The 18,261-nt window shown below is 39.0% G+C and overlaps 1 protein-coding gene and 1 pseudogene across 1 annotated transcript; both read right to left on the minus strand.

Annotated features, from left to right (window-relative positions):
• Positions 1–3,758: 3,758 nt before the first annotated feature.
• LOC133541915 (uncharacterized) overlaps positions 3,759–18,261 on the minus strand; it is a 43,111-nt pseudogene continuing 28,608 nt past the window's right edge.
• On the minus strand, positions 7,490–8,175 carry LOC133542221 (histone H2A). The gene has a single exon (XM_061886118.1). The coding sequence runs from the start codon at positions 8,130–8,132 to the stop codon at positions 7,749–7,751; it is 384 nt and encodes a 127-aa protein (XP_061742102.1). The 5' UTR covers positions 8,133–8,175; the 3' UTR covers positions 7,490–7,748.

The raw sequence follows: 18,261 nt of genomic DNA on the forward strand, positions 1-18,261 counted from the left end.
CTTAGCTGACATTGCTTAACACGATAAGTAATGAATAATTACGCTGGTAATCACAGTGTCAAAAATAACATTCAAAATATAAAACATTCTCATGCATTTTCATCCATCCATCCGGTTTTTACCGCATATGTTCAAGAAGTCGCATTAACGGTAAGAAGCATTTTATTTATTGTTGGTTAGCCTCAGAATAACAATGTTATTACAAACACTGTTTCCATATGAGTTGGGAAATTGTGTTAGATGTATATATAAACGGAATACAATGTTTTGCATATTCTTTTCAACCCATATTCAATTGAATGCACTACAAAGACAAGATATTTGGCTCCAACACGTGCCAAAGTAGTTGGGAAAAGGCATGTTCACCACTGTGTTACATCACCTTTTCTTTTAACAAAACTCAATAGACCTTTGGGAACTGAGGAGACACATTTTTTAAGCTTTTCAGTGTAAATTCTTACCCATTCTTGTTTTATGTACAGCTTAAGTTGTTCAACAGTCCGGGGTCTCCGTTGTGGTATTTTAGGCTTCATAATACACCACACATTTTCAATGGGAGACAGGTCTGGACTGCAGGCGGGCCAGTCTAGTACCCGCACTCTTTTACCATGAAGCCACACTGTTGTAATAAGGGACTTGGCACTGTCTTGTTGAAATGAGCAGGGGCGTCCATGATAATGTTGCGTGGATGGCAACACATGTTGCTCCAAAACCTGTATGTACAGTACCTTTCAGCAATAATGGTGCCTTCGCAGATGTGTAAGTTACCCATGCCTTGGGCACTAATACACCCCCATACCATCACAGATGCTGGCTTTTCAACTTCGCACCTAGAACAGTCCTGATGGTTATTTTCCTCTTTGGTCCGGATGACATGACGTTCATCGTTTTCAAAAAACAATGTGAAATGTGGACTCGTCAGACCACAGAACACTTTTCCGCTTTGCATCAGTCCATCTTAGCTGAGCTCGGGCCTAGAGAAGCCGGCAGCGTTTCTGGGTGTCGTTGAAAAATGGCTTTGGCTTTGCATAGTAGTTTTAACTTACACTTACAGATGTTGTGACAAACTGTAGTTACTGACAGTGGTTTTCTGAAGTGCTCCTGAGCCATGTGGTGATATCCTTTACACACTGTCGCTTTTTGATGCAGTACCGCCTGAGGGAACGGAAGTCTGTAATATCATCGCTTATGTTCAGTGATTTCTCCAGATTCTCTGAACCTTGTGATGGTATTACGGACCGTAGATGGTGAAATTCCTAAATTCCTTGCAATAGACCATTGAGATATGTTGTTCTTAAACTGTTTGACGATTTGCTCACACATTTGTTCTCAAAGTGGTGACCTTCGCCCCTTCCTTGTTTGTGAATGACTGAGCATTTCACGGAAGCTGTTTTTATACCCAATTATGGCACACACCTGTTCCCAATTAGCCTGCACACCTGTGGGATGTTCCAAATAAGTGTTTGATGAGAATTCCTCAACTTTATCAATATTTATTACCACCTTTCCCAACTTTTTTGTCACGTGTTGCTGGCATCAAATTCTAAAGTTAATGATTTGCAAAAAAAAAAACGTTTATCAGTTTGAACATCAAGTATGTTGTCTTTGTAGCATATTCAACTGAATATGAGTTGAAAATGATTTGCAAATCATTGTATTCCGTTTATATTTACATCTAACACCATTTCACAACTCATATGGAAGCGGGGTTTGTAAAAAGAATAAGAGACTTATTATACTCTAAAAATGTTGGTCATTCTTAGAAATGAATGCATATAGTAGTATTCAATGCTAAAAAAAAAAATTATAAGGCTCTCACGATATATACTTTAAAAACTATTTGGCTTGTATGGCTCTCTCAGCCAAAAAGGTTTCCGACCCCTGTACTAGGTCATAATGTCCAGCAGATGTCATTATTTAGTTACACAGCATCAACACAATTTTGCAATGTGTCAAAATACTTCATAGCGCCTCATCAACCCATCACTACAGTGGTTCTCAAATGGGGGTACGGGTACCCCTGGGGGTACTTGAAGGTATGCCAAGGGGTAAGTGACTTTTTCTTAAAATATTCTAAAAATAGCAACAATTCAAAAATCCTTTATAAATATATTTATTGAATAATACTTCAACAAAATATGAATGTAAGTTCATGGACTGTGAACAGAAATGCAACAATGCAAAATTAAGTGTTTCCAGCTAGATTTTTTTGTGAACGTGTTCCATAAATATTGATGTTAAAGATTTCTTTTTTTGAGAAGAAATGTTTAGAATTAAAGGCCTACTGAAACCCACTACTACCCGCCACGCAGTCTTTTAGTTTACACATCAATGATGAAATATTAACATTGCAACACATGCCAATACGGCTTTTTTAGTTTACTAAATTACAATTTTAAATTTCCTGGGAGTTTCGTCTTGGAAACGTTGTGCAATGATGACGTGTACGCAGGACATCACACGTTTTTAGGAAGTATGGGCGCTACCACACACACAGGTAAAAGTCCACTGCTTTAACGGCATAATTACACAGTATTTTGGAGATCTGTGTTGCTGAATCTTTTGCAATTTGTTCAATTAATATTGGAGAAGTCACAGTAGAAAGATCGAGTTGGGAAGCATTAGCCTTTAGCCACACAAACACACGGTGATTCCTCGTTTAAAATTCCCAGAGCTGAAACTTTTCTATGGATCACAGCGGTCAAGCAGACATGGATCCCAACCGAATGTCAACCAGCAGGTTTCGGTGAGAAAATTGTGGTTAAAAAGTCGCCACTTACCGGATTTCAGCTGAGCTTGTGTCGTCCGTACAGCTGCCGTCGACACCCGTGAGACATGGCGTCAAGACACCCGTGGACACACCCCTCTTACTATCAGGTAAAATTAAACTCACTAAAACACTAGCAACACAAGAGAAAGATAAGGGATAAATGTGTTCAAAAACATCGGAATACGTCCCAATGCTATCGCATTTTTTGGTTTTTTTTTTTTTTCCTAGTCCGTCGCTATCAACATCCTCAAACACAAATCTTTCATCCTCGCTCAAATTAATGGGGAAATTGTCGTTTTCTCGGTCGGAATAGCTGTTTTTGTTGGAGGCTCCCATTAAAATCAATGTGAATATGTGAGGAGCCCCCACACTTGCGACGTCATCGTCTGCAACTTCCGGTAAAGGCGAGGCTTATTCAGGAATTACCAAAAGTGGCGAACTTGTTCGACGATTCCTTTTAGCAAAAATATGGCAATATCGCAAAATGATCAAGTATGACACATAGAATGGACCTGCTATTCCCGTTTAAATGAGCAAATCTCATTTCAGTAGGCGTTTAAGTTCATAAATCCAGATGGATCTCTATTAAAATCCCCAAAGAGGGCACTTTAAGTTGACGATTACTTCTATCAACCGAGCTATACCGGGGAGGTATAGCTCGGTTGGTAGAGCGGCCGTCTCAGCAACTTGAGGGTTGCAGGTTTGATTCCCCCTTCCGCCATCCTAGTCACTGCCGTTGTGTCCGAGAGCAAGACACTTTACCCACATGTTCCCAGTTTCACCCACGCTGGTTTGAAAATATAACTTAGATATTGGGTTTCACTATGTAAAGTTCTTTGAGTCACTAGAGAAAACGGCTATTTAATTATACTTCACTATTGTAGAAATCTTTACAATAAATTGAATCACTTGCTTATTTTCAAAAAGTTTTTAGTTATTTTGATATCTTTTTTTCACAATGTCCAAGAAACACCAGTACAAATGAATGTTGGTTGCACCGTTGTACAATTTAATACATCAGAAACTGATGACATAGTATTATATTCTGTTTCTCTTTTTTTTTCAATCAAAAATGCTTTGCTCTGGCTAGGGGGTACTTTAATTTTAAAAATAATCTTCAGGCGTATATCACTGAAAAAAGGTTGAGAACCACTTCTCTGGAAGAGTAGCAATGAATTACAAACATTGTGTAGCTATACAAAATGATGAACTGTACTCTTAGTGGTGTGTGTGGCCCTGAAAAGGGCCTTTAATTTTGTTTAAGTACTCAGATTTAACCTCCAAACCCGTACAGGGTACGTCCCTGCCTCTTGAGAGCATACACCACATCCATCGCAGTCACAGTCTTCCTCTTGGCGTGTTCAGTGTAAGTGACGGCGTCACGGATGACATTCTCCAGAAACACTTTCAACACACCTCTGGTCTCCTCGTAGATCAGGCCGGAGATACGCTTCACTCCGCCACGACGAGCAAGACGGCGGATTGCGGGTTTAGTGATGCCCTGGATGTTATCACGGAGAACTTTGCGATGACGCTTGGCGCCTCCTTTTCCCAGACCTTTACCTCCTTTGCCTCTCCCAGACATGTTCAGCGATCTGGTGTAGAGTAATGATTTGAACCGAAGAACAACTGGGCGGCCAGTTTACTACATAACTGCGGACCTAATAGAAGACTGCCACAGTAATCTGGGTTGGGCGGTCCTTGAGTGAGCAGCCCTCCCTCCCCCATGACGTAACTAGGAAAGAATTACAGGCTGTTGCATTGTATACTGAATTTGATTCAAATAGTGCAGTTACTCGTGGAGTTAACCGAAAAAAAAGGTTTGCAATACACATGATTACAGTGGGGCAAAAAAGTATTTAGTCAGCCACCGATTGTGCAAGTTCTCCCAACTTAAAATGTCAGAGGTCTGTAATTTTCATCGTAGGTACACTTCAACTGTGAGAGACAGAATGTAAAAAAAAAATCCAGGAATTTTAAATAATTTATATGTAAATTATTGTGGAAAATCAACTCAATACTTTGTGATATAAGCATGATGTTTCCACCCCCATGCTTCACAGTAGATATGGTGTTCTTGGGATACAACTCAGTATTCTTCTTCCTCCAAACAGGACGGGTTGAGTTTATACCAAAAAGTTATTTTTTAGTTTTATCTGACCACATGACATTCTCCCAATCCTCTGCTGTATCATCCATGTATCCATTTTGGTATAAACTCAACTCGTCGTGTTTGGAGGAAGAAGAATACTGAGTTGCAACTCAGTACTCTTCTTCCTCCAAACATGACAAGTTGACAGTAAAAAGTTGTCGCAATTGTTGGATATGACTTTAAACCATAACCACGTGTACTGTCACCACCTGTCACATCACGCCCTGACTTATTTGGAGTTTTTTGCTTATTTCCTGTGTGTAGTGTTTTAATTCTTGTCTTGCGCTTCTATTTTGGTGGTGTTTTCTCTTTTTTTGGTTATTTTCTTAAAGCAGTTTCATGTCTTCTTTTGAGACATATTTACCGCATGTAGTTTGTTTTTAATCAAACAAGAATATTTCAGTTTTTATCATTCTTTGTGAGGACATTGTCGATTGTCATGTCATGTACAGATGTACTTTGTGGACGGCTTCTTTCCTCCACAGTAAGTCTTTGCTGTCATCCAGCATTCTGTTTTTATTTACTTTGTAGAACAGTTCAGTTTTAGTTTTGTTCTGCAAAGCCATCCCTAAGCTTCAATGCCTTTTCTTAATGGTACTCACTTTTTGTTTATTTTTGGTTTAAGCATTAGACACAATTTTACCTGCACGCCGCCTCCCGCTGTTTCCAACATCTACAAATCAAATAGCACCGGCTGCCACCTACTGATATGAAAGAGTCTTACACTGTTACTCTGCTGAACTCGAGACAACACTAGTGTTGTGTCGTTCGCGAACGATTCATTCGAACGAATGAGTCTTTTGAGTGAACGTACTGAACAGAATCACTTCATGAACTGATTCGTTCATGGAACTGGCGCGAATCACGTGAATCACGTTCGCGAACGTACTGACACAGGGAACTGACTGTGTCGCGGAGGATGACGTCACATTGAGGATCTCGTTCAATCACTCCGCGCGTCTTTCATTGGGTGCTGAGGGTTTGTGTCGTTCGCCAACTGACACACAGCAAGATCTCCCGCTGGGGAAGCTGTTACTGACTGACTCATGATTCGCCGACCTGCACATATTTTTTTATTTTAGTTTTCATATCGTGTTTATTATATACCGCTTTTAGAGTGATCATAATTGTTTAAAAAAAAAACATTGGATGTGACATAAAAGGAAGAGTGATTTTTATTACATTTTTAATACATGTATGTTTTGTTAGAAACATTACATGTTAAAATGATAAAATGTAATGTGAAAAAAGAAAACTTGTAACACATTTTAGAATCGTTTTTTCTATCTTGTCAAATCCACTATGAATATTTATAATATAAATAAAATGTAATAATGTAGCAAATAATTGCATTTCCAACACATTTAAGAATATATTTCAATTTTGTTGTCGAGTCAAATGTTTAATTGTAAAAATAATAATGCAATTTGTAAATTTGTATGTAATTTTTACCACCTAAAAATTATTATTATTTTTTTTTTCCAGATGCATTTTAAAAATGTCATGGACACCTCATGGAGAGGACACAAAAAAAAAGAAGAAGGAAAAAAATATATATTTTGTAGCAAATTTTAAAATAAATTGTTATTTTGTCAGATTCACACACACCGAGATCTGCCGCTGGGGAAACTGTTACTGACTGACTCATGATTCGCCGACCTGCACACAGAACTGCTTCAAGTGATTCGGTGAACGAATCTACTAGGGCTGGGCGTATCGATACCAAGCATCGATCCTTTGTGAGTATTGGTATTGTATCGATACTGGCGTGATGGTATCGATACTTCACCAAATTAAGAGAATCACTCCGATTTAAAAAAAAAATGTGAGTGCAGCGCTCCTCACCACTCTCCACCCTCCCCTAGTGATGGATCGCGACCGAGATTTAAAAACACTTTAAAAATTCATCTTCAACCCAAAATAAAATAAAATAAACACAATTAACATGACGCTTGGAGCGTTCGCGCACACACATCAGTATAATTCGCTCCGAGGTTCACTCGGACACACACACACGCGTTTCCAGTGCGACTTAATGTCTTGGTTGTAAACCGTAAAGTATTTTATTGCACTAAAATAACGATAAGAATTTCTCAGTTCTTTTGTTTTGTGTTAATTTTTACAACTGTTTAATAACTAGTGTTTTCTTTTTTACTTAAGTTCTTGTGTGTTGTGAGGCTACTAGCCAAGTTCAGTATTTGTTTTCACCTTATTTGCACTACTTACTTTGTAATTGAAATTATTTTTTTATTTGAATTTCTCAGTTCTTTTTTTTTGTGTTCATGTTTACAACTTTGTTCAATAACTAGTTTTGTTATTTACCTTAGGTGTTTGTGTGTTTTGAGGCGACAAGCCAGGTTCAGTAGTTGTTTGCACCTTATTTGCATTACTTTATTGCTATTGATATTACTTTTGTAATAAATATTTTTTTTACTTAAATCGTTGTCCTGTGTTGTATTATTATCATAATCAATTAATAAAGGCAGAAGTACAAATTTGTTTTTCAAAAGTATCGATACCCCGAAGTCCCCACCCATCAGATGACGACAATTCCGGTATCGGATCGGTCTTGATACCCAAATTTGCGATATTGCCCACCCCTGCCGACGGCACACCAGACAGTATCTCACGGTACACTAATGTGCCGCAGCACAGTGGTTGAATAACACTGGTTCAATTAATAGTTTACATAAACGTCACTAGTTACAAGTTACAACGGGTTAGATTATACTGAGCAGAATTTTCTGATAAATTTCTAGGCAAGCTCTTTATAGAAGAGTGGTTGGCTCTTAAAAGAGCCGTTGTGTTGTTTGTGAAGTATAAGGATTACTTCTTGGCGGCTTTCTCGGTCTTCTTGGGCAGAAGGACGGCCTGGATGTTGGGCAAGACACCTCCCTGAGCGATGGTCACTCCACCGAGGAGTTTGTTCAGTTCTTCGTCATTGCGAACCGCCAGCTGCAAGTGACGTGGGATGATCCTGGTCTTCTTGTTGTCGCGAGCTGCGTTCCCCGCCAATTCCAAGATTTCGGCGGTCAGATATTCCAGCACTGCAGCCAAGTAGACGGGAGCACCAGCACCGATACGCTCGCCGTAGTTCCCCTTACGCAGTAGTCTGTGGACACGACCTACTGGGAACTGAAGCCCAGCCCGGGATGAACGTGTCTTGGCCTTGGCTCTAGCTTTACCGCCGGTTTTTCCACGTCCAGACATGGTAATTTGTTTTAGGTACGCTTGATTGAAATTGCTGTCTAACTCTGTCGCTAGAGTTCAGGCGCAGATCACTTTATGCACGCATCTGCTGCTCAGTTTATTGGCTAGTTCAAGCTGCAACAGGGTTGACCAATCAGCAAGTTTCTCCTCTTACGTCATATAAACGTCATCATACTACAAGTGGTTTGAAAATCTTTGCAATCGTATTAATCCACAGCATTTAATGAAGTAAAAAATATGTACACGTCCAATGCTAAAAGCCAGAAATGTACTTCATGACTAAAAACAAAATGTTTTTTCTTGTTTTTATTGTTATTTAATACAATTGACGTGTGTGGGGCGGTATAGCTCGGTTGGTGGAGTGGCTGTGCCAGCAACTTGAGGGTTACGGGTTCGATCCCCGTCACTGCCGTTGTGTCCTTGAGTAAGACACTTTACCCACCTGCTCCCAGTGCTACCCACGCTGGTTTAAATGTAACTTCGATATTGGGTTTCACTATTTAAAGCGCTTTGAGTCTCTAGAGAAAAGCGCTAAATAAATATAATCCACTTCACTTCACTGCCTCTCTGTATAATAAAAAGAAACAATTTAGTAGAGATTTGTATGTTGTTGACTGAGAGGACCAGTCAGAAGAAAATACATATCTACCTTAAACTGTAATTCCAATTTCAGTTAAATATAACTCTGATCAATTTACATTATGACTCTTAAGGTATCAACTTACATCTGACTTCAAAGTCAAATTTCAATAACTATATGTAACTATTGATTTGTATTGCAGAAATAAAGAAAATGGTTACAATAGGGAATGAAGCAGGAAATGTTTTTTTGATATGGTTACAGACTTTTGTTGCACAGCACACTTCCAACCGAGATTATCAAAACAACCATCATCTTTTAACCACCATGCTCTAAAAGTGACATGTACTGGGACTGCTACAAACTTACAGCAAATTAACAAAGCCACCATTCAAACCACTGCAGGTTTAACCAATAAGTTGCGGACTACAGACATTTGTTTAAAGTACTACAACATACAAGTGTGGAAAAAATAAAACAAAACTTTTCAAATAAAATTAAACATAGTTTAAAAAGGCTTAATATATAGTGCTGGTAATAGTTGTATTTTTAAGAAAATATAAATTGTGCGACTGAAGTCCTGATATTACTATTTTGGGCTTCACGGTGGTAGAGGGGTTAGTGCGTGTGCCTCACAATATGAAGGTCCTGAGTTGTCGCAGTTCAATCCCGGGTTTGGGATCTTTCTGTGTGGAGTTTGCATGTTCTCCCCGTGAATGCATGGGTTCCCTCCGGGTACTCCGGCTTTCTCCCACCTCCAAAGATATGCACCTGGGGATAGGTTGACTGGCAACACTAAATGGTCCCTAGTGTCTGAATGTGAATGTGAATGTTGTTTGTCTATCTGTGTTGGCTCTGCGATGAGGTAGCGACTTGTCCAGGGTGTACGCTGCCTTCCGCCCGATTGTAGCTGATACAGGCACCAGCGCCCCCCGCGACCCCAAAGGGAATAAGCGGTAGGAAATGGATGGATGGATTACTATTTTGTATTTTCACATATATGCATAAATATCTATATATGTGTACATATATAGATATATGTATACATATACACTGTTGGGATATAATTAAAATAATGAAAGATGGAGTGATTAAGAAATGTTTAATATAAATATGCTTAGAATAGGCCATGTATGTATATATACATACATACACAAACACACACACATACATACATATATATATATATATGTATATATATACACAACATTTTGTGTTATAGGTGACAAAGTTTAATATTAATTATTAGTTTTCAAAAATCTGCTATTTTTCATTACATTCCGATTTTTAGCTGTTTCCTTACAGTTTTACTGTTATTTTTTTTGATAGATGTATTATTTGAAAATACAAAACTTTCAAATAATTTTAGCAGACACATTAGGTATATTTGCACAAAGTATCAGCATCGCTGACACCAGCCTGAAATGTACATGGTATCTGAATGGAGAGAAAATTGGTGGTGCACCACTACCAAGTAAACATTGGATACATGCTTGCTGTTGTAGTCCATTAATATATGACTAAAATATCAATACTAAAATATCGATACCGCCAATACCAGACATTTTTTATATTATCGATATCAAATCAGGTGGAGGAGGGGGTTAGTGCATGTGCCTCACAATACGAAGGTACTGGGTTCGATCCTGGGCTCTGGATCTTTCTGTGGCGAGTTTGCATGTTCTCCCCGTGACTGCGTGGGATTCCTCCCACCTCCAAAAACATGCACCTGGGGATAGGTTGATTAGCAACACTAAATGGTCCCTAGTGTGTGAATGTTGTCTGTCTATCTTTGTTGGCCCAGTGATGAGGTGACTTGTCGAAAGAGACAAGCAGTAGAAAATGGTAGGATGGAGATCGAAAGATTTGATGTTGTTGATACTTTATTTATAGATCATCAAGAGCATTGTAACTAAACTTGTGAATGAGGCAGTGTGTTGATACTGAATGGTTTTGTTGAGTGTTATGTGTTTGCATGCTCACATACTATATATATACATACACACACACACACACACACACACACACACACACACACACACACACACACACACACACACACACACACACACACACACACACACACACACACACACACACACACACACACACACACACACACACACACACACACACACACACACACACACACAACCCGCCTAGTGGTTAGAGTGTCCACCCTGAGATCGGTAGGTTGTGAGTTCAAGCCCCGGCCGAGTCATACCAAAGACTATTAAAAAAATGGGACCTATTACCTCCTTGCTTGGCACTCAGCATCAAGGGTTGGAATTGGGGGTTAAATCACCATAAATGATTCCTGGGCAGGGCACCGCTGCTGCCCACTGCTCCCCTCACCTCCCAGTTTGTGATCAAGGGGATGGGTCTAATGCAGAGGACACATTTTACCACACCTAGTGTGTGCGTGTGACAATCATTGGTACTTTAACATGTTCATGTAACCGATTTGTGTATAGGTCTGTATGCTAATAGTTTTTAGTTCTATTATGCTTCTTTGCACCATTTTCAGACTTAGTCCTGTTTTTTTCTGTTGCATTAGCTCGACTTTTATTCATGCCACTATCTCAACACACTTCAGAGTTTCGAATATACCGAATTTCCTTAAATTGCCGCATATAGTATGCGCCGCCTTGAATTACTGCCGGGTCAAACTCGCTTCCTAAAATAATTAGCGCATGCTTAGTATTACCGCCTGGTCAAACTCGTGACGTCACGAGTGACGCTTCCCCTGTCAGCATTTTCAAAATGGAGGCGGCTGATTTCTATAATGGTAATTTGAAATCTCATAAAGGGAAGAAGATTAAGAGCTATTCAGTAGAATTTAAGGTCCGGGCTTACATCACACTAAAATGTTTTACTGCATACCTTTGGTAAGTGCCGGGGAAAGAAAAGGTTTTCAAATAACGCATGCTTACTTCTACCGCATGCCTTTGGTAAGCGCAGGAGTGAGAAGAGGTTTTAAATTGATTAGCACCCTGGCAGCAATTAAAGGAAATACAGTATAACCTTTTGTTTATGCCACTAGCCATGTTATTTAAATACTTTATTTAGTACTGGTATTGCCACTTTCAAACATGAGATGTAATAGGTATCAGACAGAATTGCTAACATAAATTCGCCAGGACTAAGATACGATAAAAAACTACATCTATTAGTTATGTCACTAATTGGTTTAATTAAGGTCAAGCATTCAAGGAGGGTTTATATACATAATTCCATTATTTGATTTAAGGTTATTGTGAGAGTCGTGTTACACTGAATTTGGAACCAATCATATTAGTTGAAATTGTGGTGGCTCTGAAAAGAGCCGTTGGTGTGGGAGGGAAGTTATTTATGCTCTCTCGCCGCGAATGCGTCGGGCCAGCTGGATGTCTTTGGGCATGATGGTCACTCTCTTAGCGTGGATGGCGCACAAGTTGGTGTCTTCGAAGAGCCCCACCAAGTAGGCCTCGCTGGACTCCTGCAGCGCCATGACGGCCGAGCTCTGGAAGCGCAGGTCGGTCTTGAAGTCTTGTGCGATTTCTCTCACCAGGCGCTGGAAGGGCAGCTTGCGGATGAGCAGCTCGGTGGACTTCTGGTAGCGGCGGATCTCCCTGAGAGCTACGGTACCGGGCCTGTAACGGTGAGGCTTCTTCACACCGCCGGTGGCTGGGGCGCTCTTACGGGCAGCCTTGGTGGCTAACTGCTTCCGTGGAGCTTTGCCGCCGGTAGACTTACGTGCTGTTTGCTTTGTTCTCGCCATTGTGTATTACACTGAAGTAATGTAGTGTAGGAGAGTGTGAGCGGGCTGCCCTTTTAATATGGGGCTTGAGAGCGCTGATTGGTCCATTTGAGTAGCACGTGAGCTGAAGGAAAGCCAATCATCAGCGACAACTCAACAGCGACTTCTAACGTTAAGGTGTTGTATGTGCAGTTTTAATACAGCATGCTGTCACGCCAAATTTCTTCTCCCTACAAACCCCCCCCATTTACTTCCGGGGTCATGATTATACAGACGTTTTGTTAACGCTATGTTATAAAAATATAACGCCATATTATAAAAATGCAGACGTTTTGTTAATGCTATATTATAAAAAAAATTAAAAAACAATTTACAAACACAAGCTATGGGATGACATAGAGGAAACGTGACCCCGGAAGTAAATGCGGCTACCTATAACTTGTGTTTGTAAATTGTTTTTAAAAACAAATTATAATATAATACAGCGTTAACAAAACGTCTGTATTTTTACAATCTAGCGTTATATTTTTATAATATAGCGTTAACAAAACGTCTGTATTATTCATGACCCCGGAAGTAAATGGGGGGAAGGTTTTCGTAGGGGTGAAGAAATTTGGCGTGACAATGCTTTAAAGGGCTACTGAAACCCACTACTACCGACCACGCAGTCTGATAGTTTATATATCAATGATGAAATATTAACATTGCAACACATGCCAATACGGCCGGTTTAGTTGACTAAATTGCAATTTTAAATTTCCCGCGAATTGACCTGTTCAAAACGTTGCGGAATGATGACGCTTATGTTGACGTGTTCTTGTGACGTTATTGGTTGTAGCGGACATTTTATCCCAGCACCACTCACGGCCAAAACTCATCCGATTTAATCGCATAATTACACAGTATTCTGGACATCTGTGTTGCTGAATCTTTTTAATAATGGATACTACAGAGAAGAATGCATTTGGTGGAAAGCGGTGTGTTTCGGCCGGCTGTAGCAACACAAACACCGCTGGTGTTTCTTTGTTTGTTGTGAAGCTTTAGTATGGAACACAGCGGTCAAGCGAACATGTTTCTCTACCACATGTCAACCGGCAGGTTTCGATGAGAAAATTGTGGTAATAAGTTGTCTCTTACCGTAAACATGAGCGGAGCTTGTGTCGTTCTTCCTGCAGCTGTCAAAGAGGCAGCTGCGACTTTCTTGGCTCCTCTATGGCTTCACTCAGAGACACTGGCGGTCACCACACCCCTCCGACTTTCAGGTATGACTTTATAATCTCACTAAAACTATAGTAACACAATAATCAGATAAGGGATTTTCCAGAATTATCCTAGTAAATGTGTCTAATAACATCTGAATCGCTCCCACTGCCCTCTAGTCTTTTTTTTTTCTTTTCTTCTAGTCCAGGGGTCGGGAACCTTTCTGGCTGAGGGAGCCATGAAAGCCAAATATTTCAAAACGTATTTCCGTGAGAGCCATATAACGTTTTTTAAAATTGAATACAACTAAATGCGTGCATTTTTAAGACCAACATTTTGAGAGTATAATAAGTCTCTAATTTTTTTTAATAACATTGTTATTCTAAGTTAACCAATGATAAATATAATACTTCTTACCATTAATGCGACATCTTGGACAAGTGCGATAGAAAACGGATGGTTGGATTAAAATGCATGAGAATGTTTTGTAATTTGAACGTTATTTTAAACACTGTGATTACCAGTGGAATTATTAATTACTTATGGTGTTAAGCAATGTCAGCTAAGATTTATCTGAGAGCCAGATGCAGTCATCAAAAGAGCCACATCTGGCTCTAGAACCATAGGTTCCCTACCCCTGTTCTAGTCCTTCACTCTCACTATCCTCATCTACGAATCTTTCATCCTCGCTCCAATTAATGGGGAAATTGTCGCTTTCTCGGTCAGAATCGCTCGCGCTGCTGGTGGCTATGATTGTAATCAATGTGCGGATACGAGGAGCCCTCACACCGGTGACATCACGCGCACATCGGCTTCTACTTCCGGTACAGGCAAGGCTTTTTTATTAGCGAGCAAAAGCTGCGAACTTATCATGGATGTTGTCTACTAAATCCTTTCAGCAAAAATATGGCAATATCGCGAAATGATCAAGTATGACACACAGAATGAACCTGCTATCCCCGTTTAAATAAGAAAATCTAATTTCAGTAGGCCTTTAATACAGTGGTTCTTAAATGGGGGTACGCGTACCCCTGGGGGTACTTGAAGGTATGCCAAGGGGTACGTAAGATTTTTTTTTTAAATATTCTAATAGTAGAAAATATTTAAAAATCCTTCATATTTATTGAATAACAATTCAACAAAATATGAATGTAAGTTCATAAACTGTGAAGAGAAATGCACCAATCCAATATTCAGTGTTGACAGCTAAATTTTTTATGGACATGTTCCCTAAATATTGATGTTAAAGATTTATTTTTTTGTGAAGAAAGGTTAAGAATTAATTTCATGAGTCCAGATGGATCTCTATTACAATCCCCAAAGGGGGTGCTTTAAGTTGATTATTTATATGTGTAGAAATCTTTATTTATAATTAAATCACTTGTTTATTTTCAACAAGTTTTTAGTCATTTTTATATCTTTCTTTACAAATAGTTCAAGAAAGACCACTACGAATGAGCAATATTTTGCACTGTCATACAATTTAATCAATCAGAAACTGATGAGATAGTGCTGTATTTTACTGCTTTATCTCTTTTTTTTTTTACCAAAATTGCTTTGCTCTGATTAGGCGGTATTTGAATTAAAACAATGTTCACAGGGGGTACATCACCGAAAAAAGGTTGAGAACCACTGCCTTAATATATATATGTCTATATAAAACTGTGTCCTAGGAATGACGTTAAAAGTGCATCCGGCAGTGGAGGCTCCCCTATGGTTTCTTGGGACACTAGGAGGTGTCCTTTACTACTGTTTCCCCAGATGACCCTTGGCAAAGGCCTCGTACCTGACTGCCCCCTAGCCAGGGATACGGTGAAGACGTCAATGGCAGAGCAGACGGAAGACGGTAGATATAAGAACCACCACAACGGCTGCGATGGCGGAAGAAGGCACCCTCACATCCATTAGGGCCCTGTTTTGGGTAAATAACAACCCAAGACCTCAACGGTGGAACAGGCGGAGGATGACTGCTAACCCTAAAGAGCGTCACAACGGCTGGGATGTTGGATGAAGGCTGCAGCAGTAAAGGGTCCCCAGTCATCTTGGACGCCATTCCACTTGACCCTGACCCGGATCTGTCAAGGATCGTGTGGTGACTGTCTGTGCACCAGTCTCCCCACGTTAAACAAAGTCACGCACAGGTATCTTCCATAAAGGGATACCCCCTTACCTGGAGGATCGTCATACTCGTCCGAGTGACCGCCGATGATGATATGAAACTATTTAATGTTCCAATCAGTGATGGGCAAGCTACCTAGAATATATAGTAAACTAAGCTTCTAATTAATCTCGATTGAATTTAGCTCAGCTACAAAGGATTATCTCCCTGGAGAATTGTAGCAATCTACACAACAGTTTACACAGCTGAAGTAGCTTGCAACATAAACACTACATATACATATAAGTTAAAGTACCAATGATAGTCACACACACAATAGTTGTGGTGAAATTATTCTCTGCATTTGACCCATCACCCTTGATCACCCCCTGAAGGAAGAGAGGAGCAGTGAGCAGCAGCAGTGGCCGCGCCCGGGAATCATTTTTGGTGATTAAACCCCCAATTCCAACCCTTATTGCTGAGTGCCAAGCATCTATATATATAATGTATGTGCAAATATAAATATCCTCTTCAAATAACTTTCCAACCATCAAATTAGCAGAGAACATTTATTTATATATATATGTATATATATATATATATATATATATAATGTGTGTGTGTGTGTGTGTGTGCAAATATAAATCTCCTCTTCAAACAGCTTTCCGACCATCAAATTAGCAGAGAAAATTGCTCTGTTTAATTGTTTATTATAATAAATACAAATTGGAAACCTGTCCTGTGTCTGACTGCTGAACTTTTCTTGCCAAATTTCCAGCCATTCGCCTCAGAGAAATTAGAATTTGGGAGCTTGTTTTAGGCACATGCAAATCAGTGTCATCCAACGAGCAAACTGACTTAAAATTAGTCAGTCATGGATTCACATTTGATTTGTTTTATTATTTTCACATTTGTTGTTACATGTCCTGACATGTAAAGCAGTGGTTCTTAAGCATTTCATTATTATCTTTTTAAAGTATCACCAAAGAAAACACCTGACTCTCCATGGACCACCATAATGACCAAAATCAAAATACAGTAGCGTAGTTTTTGTGTTTCATTTTTTGGCCTCTGCAACATTACACACAATTTGATCTGTAACACTGTGTTTGAATATTTGACGGATTATTTGAGGTACCACTAAATGTAACCCAAACAAAATAATATTGTCAATATTTCATAATGTATCCCAACAATAATTAATAATGTAAATTTACATAAGATCCTATAACTGCTACAAATTATTTATTTCTTCATTTTAAAAAAGAAGTAAAATGTTTGTGACGATTATTTGGAAGAACGGATCCCGAGCCCTACGATGATGTGGTGACCTGCCCGAATGCAATTGAGATCAACTCCAGCACCCCCCCCCCCCCCCCCTTCGACCCTAAAAGGGACAAGCGGTAGTAAATGGATGGATGGATTGGTCACAGGGACTCTGTTTGCTTCAAATGACCATCAACCCCATCTCTATACATAACTGGTGATGTGTGGCTCAATACTGAAATATCGATACTAGATCTTTATGCTCAAATATCAATACTTGTGATACTTTAGCTCAAACCAAGTCAAGCTGATATTTTTTATGGAAAAAAAAAATGCTAAAAAAATGTCACCTTTTGTATTATATTTGACTAAGTATAAGACCAATACATATTAGACCATTTCAATTTTTTCCGCATACAATTGTTTGATTGTTTTTACTGTCCTATGTGAGAAAGAACGATAACACTATTGTGTAACTGAATAACCTTGTGTGTCAGAACTTCTGCCTGTGCAAAAATACTAATGTTCATTTATATCAGGGGTCCCCAAACTTTTTGACTCGGGGCCCGCATTGGGTTAAAAAAGTATGGCCGGGGCCCGGGCTGTGTTGTTGTGTGTGTACATATATATATATATATACACATATATATATATATACATATACGTATATATATATATATATATATACATATACACATATATATATACATATATATATATATACATATATATACATATATATATACATATACACATATATATATATATATATACATATACACATATATATATACATATACACATACACGTATATATATATATATATATATATATATATATATATATTCCCCATGCACTAATTGACTAAAAGATTGCGCACTTGTCGCTTGCTCGTCCGACACTGCGGCACGAGCATGATGCTGTCACATTATCGATCGAAAAATGCATTTATGGACAATATACGCCTGAGTAACAAACAGTAGAAAATAAATTAAAAAGGACACACTTAAAAAAAAACAAAAAAAAACCTTGAGACTTCCCGCAGGCCGGATTTTTGGACGCTGGCAGGCCATAGTTTGGAGACGCTGACTTACGTAGTTAACAGTGTTTATGGTTGTCGTCATTGTAACTTAATTCAGACGTTTCTATCATATTATTTTTAAATGAACTCAACTTTTTATGTTGAGTATTTCATTTTTATTCAAGGCCTAATATTTTAGATCAGGGGTGTTTAAACTTTTTCCCA

This window comes from Nerophis ophidion, linkage group LG24, assembly GCF_033978795.1.
Source record: "Nerophis ophidion isolate RoL-2023_Sa linkage group LG24, RoL_Noph_v1.0, whole genome shotgun sequence".
In the NCBI taxonomy this organism is placed as follows: Eukaryota; Metazoa; Chordata; class Actinopteri; order Syngnathiformes; family Syngnathidae; genus Nerophis; species Nerophis ophidion.